The sequence below is a fragment of the Salmo trutta genome, chromosome 7, assembly GCF_901001165.1.
Source record: "Salmo trutta chromosome 7, fSalTru1.1, whole genome shotgun sequence".
Classification (NCBI taxonomy): Eukaryota; Metazoa; Chordata; class Actinopteri; order Salmoniformes; family Salmonidae; genus Salmo; species Salmo trutta.
The window spans coordinates 8,451,838-8,468,425 of NC_042963.1; the positions used below are offsets into that span (position 1 = coordinate 8,451,838).

General features: G+C 43.8%; 1 protein-coding gene across 3 annotated transcripts in view; it reads left to right on the plus strand.

Annotated features, from left to right (window-relative positions):
• Positions 1 to 16,588, plus strand: part of cdh13 (cadherin 13, H-cadherin (heart)) — a 493,352-nt gene that overhangs the window by 359,686 nt on the left and 117,078 nt on the right. For all 3 annotated transcript variants that reach the window (XM_029757800.1, XM_029757798.1, XM_029757799.1), the window contains one exon: positions 13,950 to 14,090. In XM_029757800.1, coding sequence (XP_029613660.1) covers positions 13,950 to 14,090 — 141 coding nt within the window. The remainder of the gene's footprint in view (positions 1 to 13,949; positions 14,091 to 16,588) is intronic.

The window sequence follows — 16,588 nt, forward strand, 5'->3', positions numbered from 1 at the left end:
GAGAGAATTGTGCCTGTCTCATCCTAAAGTGTCCCAGCTCGTATAGGCTGCTCTGTGTCTGAACACTTAGAAGTGTCCCAGCTCGTGTAGGCTGCACTGTCTGAACACTTAGAAGTGTCCCAACTCCTATAGGCTGCTCTGTGTCTGAACACTTAGAAGTGTGCCAGCTCTTATAGACTGCTCTGTGTCTGAACACTTAGAAGTATCCCAACTCCTATAGGCTGCTCTGTGTCTGAACACTTAGAAGTGTCCCAGCTCGTGTAGACCGCTACTCTGACTGTGTGTGAACAGCTGGAAGGCTCCTGTCTGTTTACTGCCTCCTGGGGGAGGCATGAGAGAAGCTCCAGCCTGTTTGTTCCTCTCACAGAGAAAGCAGCCCTCTCTGAAGAAGAGCCTGGAACAGACTTGATACATCAGACAGACTTTAGCTCTCAATGTGTGGTCTTGGCTTCACATTTTCTCTCTTCTCTATGTTGATAGAGTTACAGCCAACATAGAGAGAGGAAAACAAATACATTTCTGCTTCTTCCTGGCCGGGTCTCCAAGACTTTGTTGCGCTCTCTCTCACTGCCGCAGCAAGATAGTGTGTAGCTTACAGCTGTGAGTGGCGGTAAAGAATATTACCCTTCTATTCTTGCCCATAGGCAGTGTTAGTTTGACCATTACCATGGCAGTGAAATTAAGGTCATTGCTCTGATTATTTAAGCAGCCTCTGGCTTATGGTCATGAACGTTGATTTAATATCCTGTTCTACAGGTTTATGGCTGTACTAATGATCATGATTATTAGAGCAGCACACAAGTTATAGTCACCACTCCTAATGTGCTAGCACCCTCTGGACCCCTTCAACAGCTCAGCTATAATTGTGACTCTTCCCTCCTTCTCCACTCTTTATCTTAGTCACACACACGCACGGATGCGCGGAAAGAGACAGCAACAACACACACATACACGTGCTTGAACACCCACTCTGCCGATCCCCATAGCATCTCTATAATGTTCTCCCAGGTCCGCATGGTAAATGGGGGCTGTGTGAGAGGACAGGGGGGTTGAGACAGGGGCTTTGCCAGTGCTCAGTGTCGCTGTGTGAAACCAGGTGAGCAGATACTGATACCACATAAAAGCTAATACCTGCAAAGCCAGACCTGTCTACCACGGCTAGCAGAATATTGAACCGTGCTAAGCTCCTTTCCTCACACACACATGCGCGCACACATGTACGCACGCATGCACACATACACACACAAGCACGCACAAGCAGGCACAGACACACTGACACACACACACGGAAGGACACAAACACACTATCAGCAGGGGATATAGATGGTGCATTTCACTGCTCCGTTACTGTGGCAATTGTCTCACTAGAAGGGAAGAAGACACAGACAAACAAACAGTGTGTGTGTGTGTGTGTGTGTGTGTGTGCATGCGTTTACAAGCATTTCGCTACACCCACAATAACATCTGCTAAATGCGTGTATGTGACAAATAAAATTTGATTTGATTTGAAACAAACAGGGAACCTCTAGTGTCGGATGCTGCAGTACGATGTCATCCACCCCAGAGGCTGATACGTGACGTGCCATTAATGTGTCGTGTCGTTGACGTGGCATGTGGCAGTCTCTTGCTGCATGACTGCTGCTCTGAGGGAGCTCTGAGGGAGCTCTGAGGGTGAGGGAGCTCTGAGGGAGCTCTGAGGGAGCTCTGTGCTCGGCAGGGTTTGTTTTCTATCTGAGTGAGTGAACTTGGGGAAGGTGTCTCCCACACATGGTTCCCTCTACCTGCTCCAGCTTCTGAGAACCAGGCCCATAACTCCAGCTCCACCACTCCCCAACAGGATTTTTTACTTTAGTTTGTTTAGTAAATATTTTCTGAACTCTATTTTCTTAAAACTGCGTTGTTGTTTAAGGGCTTGTAAGTTAGTATTTCACGGTAAGGTCTGTTGTATTCTGCGCATGTGACAAATAAAAATTGATTTGATTGGACACAAACACCACTGAGTTCCTCGAAAAATTTAGAGCACAATACATAGAAGAAGAACAACTCAGGCATGATTTAGATATGTTTCTGCTTATAATTTCCGACATTTTGGTAGGCTATTTGTTAGTCAACTTGTCTATAATTAGATGCATGCAGCTTCTCTTCTGTCATTAAATGTTGCCCCAGAGACTAAATAAACCCTTGCTCAACTGAATAATGTCATAGATCTATAGAATGAATGCTTCAATCTACTTTACATCGGTAAAATTTTCCCTGTCATCTTTCATGGAGCAGTTGTTTAGGGACTGGGAAGAACGCAAAAAAAAATGTGAAAGATTTTCTTTGCAAAATGTCCAAATGACATCAGTTTGACCAGTTGTAAGGAAAAAGAAAGCTGTAAAAATGACCTAAATCATTTCTGATAAGATTTCAGTTGGCTTCGATGGTTGAAATAGAAAACAATACATTTAGTGGACACTCTCATCCAGAGAGATTTACAGTAGCAATTAGGGTTTAAATGCCTTGTTCAAGGGCACATCGACAGATTTTTCACCTTATGGGCTCGGGGATTCAAACCAGCCACCTGTCGGTTACTGGCCCAATGCTCTTAACCACTAGGCTACCTGCCGCCTTTACTGTCAACTTTTATGATGTTTTTATTAGGAAGACAGCACCTCTACAGATGGTATCTAACTGAGCATTGCATTCTCTCAAGGTGCAGAAATAAATAAATCATATTTCTCCAATCCTGTTCCCAAGTCAAAAATGTTGCCTACATTTGGTGTATAATTTTACTGCAAGAAAGGCTACATTCTGCAGGAGTTATTATTAAGGCTATGTGAGAGGTTATAGACCTACAGTCAGTGTCCAGATTTCAGTTTCCATTTAACCCGTCTAACAGTAGGCTACAGTTCCCTTGATGCCTGTTTGAAGTTCCATCTTGTGACTGTCGAATATGTATAGCACCTCACAATCATCACACATCGCACTGCTATTGTCACATGCGTCAGAATGAGTAGATCAAGGTGCAGCGTGGAATATGTTCATCTTGAGTTTAATGAAGGAATGAGCACTTTACAAATTAAACAAAAATGACAGCCGACAGTTCCGTCAAGTACTTACAACTAAAACGGAAAACAACTACCCACAAACCCCAAAGGAAAACAGGCTGCCTAAGTATGGTTCCTAATCAGAGACAATGATAGACAGCTGCCTCTGATTAGGAACCATACTCGGCCCAACATAAAGAAATACAAAACATAGAATGCCCACCCCACACCCTGACCTAACCACATAGAGAAACAAACCCTCTCTCCAGGTCAGGGCGTGACAGCTATCATCCTCTTTTACCACTTCACCAAATCTTTCCCAAACATTACTTTTCTAGCCCTCCCTTGTCTTTATTTTCAACTCTCCTTTCGCAGTTTTTGTGAATTGAAGTGAACTTTATCTGCCCGTTCCCAAAACCATTATTTGTCAATTGGCTGTGTAGGTGTAACGGCCGTCGAAGGGAGTAGACCAAGGCGCAGCGGGTTGAGTGCTCATTTTTAACTTTCATTGAACACGAAAACAAAACAAGAAACGAACGACAGCTGAACAGTTATGTCAGGTACAAAACACTAGACTGAAAACAACCACCCACAAACACAAGCTGAAAAACCTCTACTAAAAAGGACCTCCAATCAGAGGCAACAAGAAACAGCTGCCTCCAATTGAAGGTCAAACAAAAACCCTAAACATAGAAATAGAAAAACTAGACACGGATATAGAAATATACTAACATAGAACATATACCAAAACCCCCGAAACACATAAAACAAACACCCCCTGCCACGCCCTGACCAAACTACAATAACAAACAACCTCTTTTACTGGTCAGGACGTGACAGTAGGCTAATTGGCACGCATACAGTTAAGCCCTAAAGTTTAGGCTTGCGAACTAATACCAGATAGCCTAAAATAATGAAAGAAAAACCTAAACAAAAGCCTATATAAATTGCACATAATTATACATTTATGGATTTTTTAAGGTATTGTTTCTCTTTATTAAACCCGCCCTCCACCCACCCGACCTTCAGCCACACAATATTTAGTGACCCTAAACCCGTCTGCCCCGCGGATTATGAGTCAACCCGCTCATGTAGACGGCCTGGCTTCTCCTTGGTTACTACCAGAAAGGTCTGGCATCAGAAAGCCTCACCATGCTATTGACTCTCCTCTCATAAAAGGGTTGGCTGACAACGTCACGGAACTGATGTGGGCATCGATATGGCCGGAAGATGTGCATTGTTATGAGTCTGAATTGTCAGATAGCTAACAACAATGACAAGAAGCTGCCATGTTGGGAATTGTAGGTGGCTCGTTTCAGCTCGTTGGATCTTGTTATTGATACCATGTCTTGTTTTGAGGGGTTTTGACAGATTTCAAGTGTATGCTAATATGGCAAAAATTCACTAGCTAGCTAATCAGCAACTGTAACAATGTATTTATGTTTTCAATAAACATTTGGAGACAAAATATAATTCACATGTTGTCAACACTGTAATCCAACCCTGTCTCTTTTGCCCCATAGTTGCGCACACATTGGTTTTGTTGTTAAACTACCAACCTGTCTATAGGCATGTTCCCCTACAAGGCTCCATGCCAGCTTCAGGGGATCAAAGGAAATTATTCCATCAGCTGATTAATTCATCCTAATTGGTGGTTGAGGAGGAGTTGTTGGACCCCAAGACTCTGCTGTATGCCCCCTCCACCTCCGCTCCCTGGCGAGCAACGCCCCTGTTTGATCTGCACTAATCTAATTAACACTTAAACAGGAACACCTGTGCTCTTCACTAGAAGTGCCACCTCCCAGATGGGCCTTTGATGGCTGTGATGGTGGCGGGTGGGCCGGTGGCGAGGGAGGAGAGCTGTTACTCTCTCTCTCTCTCTCTCTCTCTCTCTCAACAGGGGCAAGCGTAGCCTAATGGGGCCTATTTCAGTCCCCAATATGTCTGTAACTGGTGGGTAATTGACAGCGATTAGGCTGTGGTCTGATGATGCACCTGATTAGATTACTGTAGGTCTTTTTCTGCTCGGTTTCACCGCACCCCTTAAACCAAACCTTGACCCCTATTAGCCCCACACTCATCAGGAAGAGCTGGGGGACACCAGCATCACCAAGCTTATCATCAGCATCTAATTGGGCTGATGAGTCACGATAAATATGGTCATTGCCGCTATGTAATTCCCTGATCAATGTGAAGAAGTGTGCATGTGCCTGTGTGGGTGTGTGCATATGTCTATTCATATGAGGAGGATTAAGAATGCATCCATTATACAGTTCTACCTGCTTCAAGGAAAATGCACTGTAATTTATGCTCCTGTAGATATTCTTCAGTTGTCATTATTTCTGATTGCTCGCCTCTTGAATAGCTAGCTTTCTAAAACGTTAATTAAAGAGGAAGAAACGGATTCTTGCTTTATCCTTCAATCTCTTTCTTATCAAGTCAGAATTTCCTAGGAGTCTTTCAAGCTGGTGAATTTAAAGTGTGTAAATCCTACAAACTTATCCTTGAGAGCGCTGCTCAACTTTTGACAAATCAAGGCTTTGCATCAGATATTTGTTTTTCTAACAACCACATTCATCTGGCCATGTTCATCATTTGAGTCACTTTTGAAATATCTGAGCATTCTGAGGTTTACCATTAGCTGTTAAGCACTAGAAAACGGACTATTCAACTAGCTCTGGTGGGCCAAAGGGATGAATCATCTTATTAGCATGGCATATCCAGGAGAAAAAAAACTTCATCAATACTAGTCAAAGATCAGAGAGACTCAGGCAGGAAACAAGAAAAAGGACAGAGAGGACAGAGGAGGGAAAATAAATGGAGTACCCTCTGTACTATATGAATGACTTCCTGGAACATTGGGTCTTGTTTCACCCTCTTAGGGGTTCAATGGCTCTCTTGTTTTGGGAGGTTTTCTTAAGGTAGATCCTTTGATCTCACTGTCATCTTCTCCCACAGAGGGTTTTTAATTCGTAGTTACCAAGCACCACTTTGCCAAAATAGCAAAGGTTTACATAGAGCATCTATTGTTACCTGCCGACTCATTCCCCTGATGATCCCCTAAATTGAAACGGTATTACATCATGGAGTGGTTTGGAGCAAAATCTGCGAAGCAGCAGTTGACCAATGGGGCCAAACATTCTGGCAGCATGCTGGCAGATTGTGTGCCTGTGGAATAAGAGAGGTGTCTTATAAACAAGCCTCCTCCTTGGCAGTCAGGGCACCATGAGGTCTGATGGATATGTTTGGACCAAACCGACAGTCATGTTTGCTAGTCCTGAATCATTATGGTTGGTATATTTTTATATTGCTGTATCAGAGCCTTAGTGCCTTAGTCATTGGGGCTGTTAGTTCTGCATTCCTCTTCATCTCTCAGACTAATTATCGTGTACCTCATGACTCATACATGCTATATAGCTATGTCTTCGCATGTTTAGTAGGCACTTCCTGAATCATTCCAAAAGTTCCGGAATCACTTGAATATGAAGTACGTTTACTTAATGAGCTGAAAGTAAGGCAGGAAAAACATCTCTGTGGTTCTAAAGTGTCTCAAAATCTCTAGGTTCTCATGATATGTTCATAAAATCTATTTTAAGATTGCCACAATGTGTACGACCTCATCTGACAGACCCGATTCAGAACTGGTAGTTGTGTAACAACTTATTATTGACTGTATGTTTGTTTATTCCATGTGTAACTCTGTGTTGTTGTATGTGTCAAATTGCAACGCTTTATCTTGGCCAGGTCGCAGTTGCAAATGAGAACTTGTTCTCAACTAGCCTACCTGGTTAAATAAAGGTGAAATAAAAAATAAAATAAAATAAAAAACAACAGGATGCCAACTGAATTTGTACGTAGAAGTTTATGATAGAAAACCTAGAGTAATATAATTTTTCCATTTAACATTGTAGCATGAAAATGTTTTCACTGAACAAAAAGTATTTCTCAATGACCTTGCAGAGAATTGGAAAAAGATGGGATAGACATGGGATCTATTGTAGAAAACATAAAGAGGTAGAGTGGACCTTGTGTTTCAGCTCAACAGCACTTCAATTTGTGCTTCTAGTGCGTCAACATCTACAATTCTTGTTCTTTTCAACTCAAAAAATGATCAAATATAACATTTTCTTTCTGTTTCATTATTGTGTCGTAATTTATTTTACCTCTCAAGTGCCCTGAAAAGAGCCATGTGATGTTGGCATGGCGAATAATCAAATATATGTTGTGGTGCACCCTGGGTACTGGGAGCACACCTATACGCTCCTGCCAGCTAGTTATGGCACTTTTGACGTGGGCTGCCACTATGCATTTTTTTCAGAGAGAGAGAGTTTTGTTATAGTGAAGGACAGTCAGCTTTTGTTTTCAAAGGCACCTCATTATGTTCAGGTAGTGCAGAGAGCCAAGTAAACTCTCCTGGGTAAACAGAGAGGGGCTGAGATATCTCCTGCCTGTCTCTCAGCTATCTCCATTTTTTATAGCTGTAAAAACAATGCTGGGACCTTTTGGTTACTGGCCCAATGCTCTAACCACTAGGCTTCCTGCTGCCATGAATGCCGAGAGTCTTATATTGCTGTGGAAGATGGTACAGTACTAGTAGAGGACGGAGTAACTGACAGGGATCATTTCTACTTCATCCTTCCTTCTCTTTCTCTTTCTCCCTCTCCGTGCTGATCTATCTACCAAAAGGATGGACAGTGAATGTGTTTTACAGTCTGACAGTGGTTTCATATCAACAACGATACAAAACAAATCTTCATCTGGCTACCACTTTCGTACCTCAGCAAAGCCTCAGGATAAAGGTGCTTGGTTAATTACAAAACTGAAGAAGATGGCATTATACATGTCATTTGTTTTACCCCTTTTTCTCCCCAATTGGTAGTTACAGTCTTGTCTCATCACTGCAACTCCCGTACGGAGAGGCGAAGGTCAAGAGCTGTGCATCATCCAAAACACAACCCATCCAAGCTGCACTGCTTCTTGACACAATACCCGCTTAACCAGCCGCACCAATGTGTCGGAGAAAATACTGTAAACCTGGCGACCGTGTACTGCACGCCACAGGAGTCGCTAGCGCAGGATGGGACAAGGACCTCCCTGCCGGCCAAACCCTCCCCTAACGACACTGGGCCAATTGTGCACCACCCCATGGGTCTCCCGGTCGTGGCCAGCTGCAAAAGAGCCTGGACTCGAACCCAGAATCTTTAGAGGCACAGCTAGCACTGCGATGCAGTGCCTTAGTCCACTGCGCCACTCAGGAGGATACATGTAATTTTTGGTGGGGGGGTCAGAAGAATATGTCAGTGAAGATATCAGAAAGACTAGCAGAAAGGATGTACCCTGTTTAACGGAATACAACACAGAGAACGCTTGAGGGGTAGCTGACATTCAAAGAGATACAGTAGGCTGAACAAAGATGGAATCACAGAGGGAAACGTAAATAAATAGACAGAATAGGGGATGGGATATGATTAAAGGAAAAGAGAAAGGTAATAAAAAAGTAATACTCAAAAGCTTAGAACTTAGTTAAGCCAAGTTATACTTTATTTGCTTAGACGGTGAGAAAGTCACGAGAAAAACATTACATTTTAACAATGGTATGAATTCCATGAAAGACAAGGAGAATAGGGAATAAAAGGAGAGGTGTAAAGGTGGGAGAAATAGTGTTGCTCTGTGAGACAGAGTGTCTTTAGGGATATTCATATGATTCCAGTTGGATTTTCTAAGCCTTTTGTGTCTGTCATTATGTTCCTGGGCACTGAAAGGAGGACAGAAGAATACCTACAGGGTTGGCAAGGGGAGCCATCTTCTTTTGAAGGGCCCAGAGTGAACAAAAAGAGCTCTGGAAATGTAGTAATGGCATCACACCTATTCAAGAAGGTAATGTGGTATCTGAGACAGTGGATCACAACTCGCCTGTCTGACTCTGAGCTCCCATCTCTACCTCCTTTGTGATGGAGGAGGCATTATTCCTGAAAGCTGTGAAATTATTTTAAGAGAAAATCAGATGACCACATGATGGGATTCATATTTCTAAAAGCCTGTCATTTAATTTGATATGTTCAATTTCATTTAAGTTTTGTTCAGTCCCATGGCTGGCTGCTTTAACTGCAATGACCCATGTTATTCTTTATTTCTGTGAAAAAATATGATTGCTGCATTGACAGAGACCATGTCATCTCCACTGGCACACTGAGATCTCATTCGTGAAAGCTCTTTAAATCAAGTCAAATCAAATGTGATTGGTCACATGCACATATTTAGCAGATGTTATTGCGGGTGTAGCAAAATGCTTGTGTTCCTAGCTCCAACATGCAGTAGTATCTAAAAACAATTCACAACAATATACACACATCTAAAAGTAAAAGAATGGAATTAAGAAATATTAGATCGAGCAATGTCGGAGTGGCATTGACTAAAATACAGTCATTGTTGGTAATCAGGCCTGCTACTGTTGTGTCATCTGCAAACTTGATGATTGAGTTGGAGGCGTGCGTGGCCACGCATCATGGGTGAACAGGGAGTACAGGAGGGGGCTGAGCACACTCCCTTGTGGGGCCCCTGTGTTGAGGATCAGCGAAGTGAAGGTGTTGTTTCCTACCTTCACCACCAGGAAGTCCAGGACCCAGTTGCACAGGGTGGGGTTCAGACCCAGGGCCCCGAGCTTAATGATGAGTTTGGAGGGTACTATCGTGTTGAATGCTGAGCTATAGTCAATGAACAGCATTCTTACATAGGTATTCCTCTTGTCCAGATGGGATAGTGCAGTGTGCAGTGCGATGGCGATTGCATCGTCTGTGGATCTATTGGGGCGGTAAGCAAATTTAAGTCGGTCTAGGGTGTCGTAAGGTGGAGGTGATATGATCCTTAATTAACTAGTCTCTCAAAGCAGTTCATGATGACAGAAGTGAGTGCTACGGGGCAAAGGTCATTTAGTTCAGTTACCTTTGCTCTCTTCGGTACAGGAACAATAGTGGACATCTTGAAGCAAGTAGGGACAGCAGACTGGGATAGGGAGCGATTGAATATGTTGGTAAATACTCCAGCCAGCTGGTCTGCGCATGCTCCGAGGACACGGCTAGGGATGCCGTCTTGGTTGGAAGCCTTGCGAGGGTTTACAATCTTTAATGTCTTACGTCGGCCACGGAGAAGGAGAGCCCATAGTCCTTGGTAGCGGACGCGTTGGTGGCACTGTGTTATCGTCAAAGCAGGTGAAGAAGGTGTTTAACTTGTCCGGAAGAAAGATGTCGGTGTCCGCTACGGGGCTGGTTTTCCCTTTGTAATCTGTGATTGTCTGTAAACCCTACGTCTTGAGTCTGAGCTGTTGAATTGCGACTCCACTTTGTCTCTGTGCTGACGTTTTGCCTGTTTGATTGACTTACGGAGGGAATGACTACACACTTTGAATTCGGCCATATTCCTAATCACCTAGCCATGGTTATAATGCGGTGGTTCGCGGTTTCAGTTTTGTGCGAATGCTGCCATCTATCCACGGTTTCTAGTTTGGGTAGGTTTTAATAGTCTCAGTGGGTACAACATCTCCCATACACTTCCTGATTAACTCAGTCACCGTAACCGTGTATTCGTCAATGTAAGCACATTTCAAGACATAACCGTATATATTTCACTGACCCTCTTATAATAGAAAGTGTCCCAAGTTAGTCAAGTAATCCCAGAGATCTCTAATAGCGTAAACTCGAGAGACACTGGTCATTAAGAAGTTGTCACGCCACTTTAGGACTCAGTGAGATGAAGTGTCTCTGAGCCCACTTTTCCAGGTGGAGGATGTCTGGAGCTGGGTTTTTTCTCCACTCACAGGTCTGTGGAAGACCATCTGTTCATGAGGGTTTGATATATCCTCAGCAGTCTGTCACAGACAATCCTGTCACCTACTATCTGCGGGGTGAACACCTACTGTGCTGCTGCCTCCTGTGTACATACTGTGTGTCTGAAATGGCACCCTATTCCCTATAGTGCACTACTTTTGACCAAGACCCGCATAGGGCTCTGGTCAAAAACAGTGCACTAAATAGGAAATAGCATGCCATTTCAGATGCAGCCATACAGTACACCCACCCTGGGTGGACAGAACGGTATCCAGGGAGGAGTCTGAGGCAGACAGGGACACCAGTACAACAGCTCTTAGTTTACTAGAGAGGGATGAAGATTTATGTCTGGCACTGGGTAGAGCGTTGGGCGTGGGAGTGAAAGAGCGGAGTAGAGGAGGAGAGTGGTTAAGTGGGTGGGTCAAAGGAGCCTAGATTTACTGCAGATTGATGTGAAGAGTCTCCTGCTGTGCTAAGCTGTGCCATGTTTACAAGCTGCCTCCCTGGTATTGCGAGGAGAGAACACACAGTGGAGAACACACAGTGGAGAACACACCGTGGAGAACACTCCGTGGAGAACACTCTGTGGAGAACACTCAGTGGAGAACACACCGTGGAGAACACACCGTGGAGAACACTCAGTGGAGAACACACCGTTGAGAACACTCCGTGGAGAACACACCGTGGAGAACACTTCGTTGAGAACACTCTGTGGAGAACACACCGTGGAGAACACTCTGTGGAGAACACACCGTGTAGAACACACCGCGGAGAACACACCGTGGAGAACATACAGGGACATGTAATAAGATACAATAATAAGACAGTTCCTGTTGCATCATACTGTAGTCATGGGAGAGCTCAGTGTTTGTACTGTATATCACATCATAATCATGGCTAGAGTGGACTCCAAACAATATAAATATGGGTTGCACTGTACTGCTTTCTCTAACGTTACAGTGCTGTAAGAATGCCACAGTCAACTACTTTGTCTGATTATATGATTCTGTAATAAAGCAGCTTATGTTTCACCATAATAGAGAAACATGTGTTTCATATACTGTATAACTATACATACCCCAGCAGGGAACTTCCAGACAGACTTTCTGTACTGTTTCCAGTGTCTATGTTACACTATCACTCTATGTGTTGACATGATTATTAAAAAGCGCCTGAGGGGCATTGATCGTCTGGTGTCCCCCTGCCTGGGGTGTGAATGATCCCAGTGTTATCAGTGATGGGAGCAGCATACTGCCTCATCTCCTCCTCTCTGGGTCTCAAGGATCCTGCCTGGCACCCGTGTGGAGAAGCCCTGTTTTAGGCTGTTACTCCCAGGCAATGTGAGAGATCTGTGAGACGTGAAGAGGAAAATGGAGTTTTAAAAAGAGAGAGAATGAAGACTGAGAGCTTCGAGGATGCAGGTGATGTCAAACTATTATCCAGTGATGAGCAGTTGCAGTGGTGTGTGTGCGTGTGCGTGTGTGTGTGCGTGTGTGTGTGTGTGCGTACATGACTGTGTGATTGTGTGTGTGAGACTGTGTGTGGTTCGCATAGAGCATCTCTAATGAGACCAGTGGAAAAGTAGAGACAGGAGAGGGGTTGGTCAGGGTTGGGGACGGGGGCGGGGTCGTCACACAAATGGCCAATTAGAGACAGTATTAGTAGTTTCATTTCCCCATCTCATGACTCTCAATTTCATTACAGAATGAAAATGAATGGAATAGTATAGTGATGATTTCACATTTCTGTGAATAGATTATGGCTTCATCTCATAGTGCCTTTTAGTGACTGATGTGCTGTGGTGTTCCGAGCTGTCAGGGAAGGGAGATGAAGATGGGAGGGTGTGGTGCATTGTGGGTAGGAGAGAGAGGAGATGCAGGAGTGGGCTTCTGGGGTGTTTAGTGAAACAGATGGATGACATATTAGAACAAATTAGATTGTGAAAATGATGAATACACTTTGCTTTGTAAAGTTGCAACTAAATAATCTATGCTGTATGCACAGCTTCATATCCCAAATTGAACTGGACTTTTAACCTGCACCTCAATCACACTCCACTTCTCCAACTTATTCTAATGCCTGGCCAGCGTCTGTCCTCCAGGGTCCCTCCCCACTGCCTTCGCTCGCCTTAGAATTACGTGGGAAAGCCAAGCTCCAAAGAGTATCCCTTTTCTTTTAATGTAGCTCATCACGAGGGTGGCAGGTAGCTGAGTGGTTAGAGCGTTGGACCAGTAACCGCAAGGTTGCTAGATTGAATCCCCGAGCTGAAAAGGTAAAAATCTGTTGTTCTGCCCCTGAACAAGGCAGTTAACGCACTGTTCCTAGACCGTCACCGTAAATAAGAACTTGTTCTTAGCTGACTTGCCTAGTTAAATAAATGAAAGCTGGGAGTCTACAGAAAATGTAAAGAAAAATGTTAACGCTTTCATGTCTGCCAAGCATACAAACCTTAACTTTATGTCTTCTGAGTCATTGAAGGAGACACATTGAGACGACCCACCCCCCAGGCTATTTCAAAAAGTATAAACATAAACTACTGTCTGTCATACTTCCATACATCTATTTGCAATCATGTGTGCTGAAAGGTGTTCTACACAGACTGTACATTGTTTCATCTGGTTCAGAAAATACCTGGATGCCTGACTTTTTCAAGAGATGATGTGGGTGTGTGTTGATTTCTATAATGTGATGCACTTGGATTGTAACAGACACTTGACATCTGCTTAGTTCTATTTAAATGTATATTAGGAAAAGGTTGTCATGTTGGAGATGTACAGTCACCCACAGAGTACTGCACTACCACCCCCAGACAGGAAACCATACTAGCAACTCTACTTGGTTCAGAGAAGATCTATAATACGCTTGCTCTGAAATGAATCCACACCAACGTCACAATCATGCAGTCACAACTACATCTTAATTGCTTTTTCTCAGTCAGTCAATCATTTGTTAGCATTTTGTATCCAGTGGATTCATTTGATCTCCCTCAACGAATCCTGCGTCTAATGATGATTGTGTTGGGTGTAACCCCTGAAGTGAATGGTTGATAATGACAGGCTTTATAACCCTGTGTGTATCTGTGTGTGTGTCCCTCCAGACGCTGCCCACCACGCAGTACGAGCTGGAGATTGTAGCCCAGGACATGAAGGGAAGAGACGTAGGACTGACAGGAACAGCCACGGCAACCATCACCATCACAGACAAGAACGACCACGCCCCAGAGTTCACCCACTCACTGGTGAGTACCTGCACCGCTGCCTGTTCCCCGCACCCCTATTCCCTGTCCTCTGTCACTTGGCCCCTGTCCTCATTGTTGTCCAAAGGTGGATAAGTGTCAAATAAACTCAGTGAAATGATGACCAGATGGACTTGTCATACAGACTAGTGTGTGTATTGAGTTATATAACAAACAAGTAAATAGTGAGGTCTTGAGATGGGACCACTGCTACCAGTTGTTATCATGCTCCCTCTGTGGGGTCCCTTTCTAGTGCTCCTGTTCTGCAGGCATGTTCACCAGTCCTTGTAGTCCTCCAGTCCCAGCAGAGACCATCACTCCTCAGTCAGATAGACAGACCTTGGAGAAAACAGCCCCAGTCACATCTATCACTGTAATCGCAAACACAGCTGGTGACGGGCGTGATTCACATACAGGTGATGGAGTAGGTTTCACACACATAAACACACACACATACCAGCAATCAACCAGTTATCCTCCCTGACCTCTGCTTTTCCATTTAAAATGATTGTGTTGTAATTCTCGAAGCCTGCCCTAGGAAAGGCTCAGCGCACATCAGTCGCTGGCCTGCGCGTGTGTTTGTGTGTGTGTGTGTGTGTGTGAGAGTGCGTGTGAGTGCGTGTGAGTGCGTGTGTGGGCGTGTGAGTGAGTGTGTGAATGCGTGAGTGAGTGTGTGTGTGTGTGTGTGTGTGTGTGTGTGTGTGTGTGTGTGTGTGTTCACATGTAATGAACAACACATCACAGTAGTCAGGTGGTATGGGTGCACAAGGGAGATAAGGGAATGTGTCTGTGAGTTTACGCTTCTATGATCATGGTGTTGGTTACCTTTGTCAGTACAGCCTGAAGGCTCTAGTAGAAACCCTGTATAGCACCAGTAACCCAATGCAATCGAGGACAGGCTAACTGAATGAACAACAAAGACAAAATGAAAGTATGAAAATGAATTAAAATAGTTTGGGGAGGGGCCTCGTCCCCGAGGGATGATCCTCTGAGCCAGATGCTGTGATGCCGGTAGCCCTATGCGGGTAGCTGGCATCAAACCACTCCCCCATCTGTGAGAAAGAGGATCCGATGATCAGCTGGTGGCGTTGGGGAAGTGGAGGGTCGGCTGTGAGCCTTTTGCTGTAAAACGCAATTGAGAAATATCAAAATAGATAATAAGCTGAACTTCAATGACTGTGCCTTTGCAAAGATAAAGACATTTCAACGAATGTTTTTTTTTACGCAAACTGAACCATTTTAATGTCGACCGTCATATCTTACAAATGTTCTATAAATCTGTCCTGTAGAGTGCGCTGTCCTTTGGTCTGATATGCGTGTTCGGAAACATGCGAGTGTAAGACCAAGTCAAGCTTCAGCGCTTGATTAAGACCGCGGGAAGGATAATTGGTATAGATCAAGAATCAGCCTTTTACAGGACAGTACTCATCCCCTTCACTGAAAATTCAGTCACAGCAGCAGCCAGACAAGGGGAAAGAGACTTCTTCAAAATAAAATTCAAACAGATATGGGGATTATTTTATTCCAACAGCTATTAGGCTGTATAAGAGATAGTCTGTTGGTCCCTCCAGTATACAGCATATTACACTTTCACTTTAAATGTGTAGCTATAGCACTTTGAATGAATTATTTAGTGTAGTTTCTGTGTTTTCATGTTTTATGTACTGTCTTTTTAAGCACATGACCAAATGAATTCCCCCCTGTTGGGATAATAAAGTTGATCTGAATCTGAGAGAAATGAGTCCTTCATTTAAGTACATCACAAGATGTATTCCCATTGATCAGAAGAGAGCAGTTCTTAGTGAGCATGTAAAAACAACATATAGGAGAGTGATGAAATAAACCCTACGTGGAGCCAACGTTGAAGAGAACAGCTATGAGTTAGCATGATCCTGATGTTAGCTCACCCTTTTGAAAATGAAAGCACTAGAGCACGCAATGCTTTCCGAATGAATATACGATTTGACAAATCGTTAACTCAAGGCAGTCATTGGAAATCCAAAATCGTTGAATGAGCACTCAAGTAATCTTGAAGCTTGGAGCACTGGCCCCAGATGTGGAAAGCAGCAGCTCGCGCTGCAACTACTTCGGCTGTTAACTACGAGACTTCAAAGACAAGAGGCATGATGTTCAGCAACGACACTTTTAGTGACAAGAGCTTGTTATAGAAGTTGCGCCAGGCTCAAGATATCAGTGGCATGACTGTGCGACAATCAATGAACGATAATCACGCTAGTGACTTTGACATTGTGTGGGGTAGACTGATAGCCAGCCAGTCTAATCATGCTGTTTGGAAGATACAAGCATGAAGGGAGATATCTGATTGCTACCAGTAGTTGTGGTATGACCGCCAATGAATTAACATTTATGAAAATGCCTAGAGTGATGAGAAAATAGGCATACTGAGCTCAAGCAGCATGAATGAAATATTCCCCACTGAAAAAATGATTTGATAAAATAACAGTGCTATTACAAAGCACCACTTTAAGGTAAAGCTACAA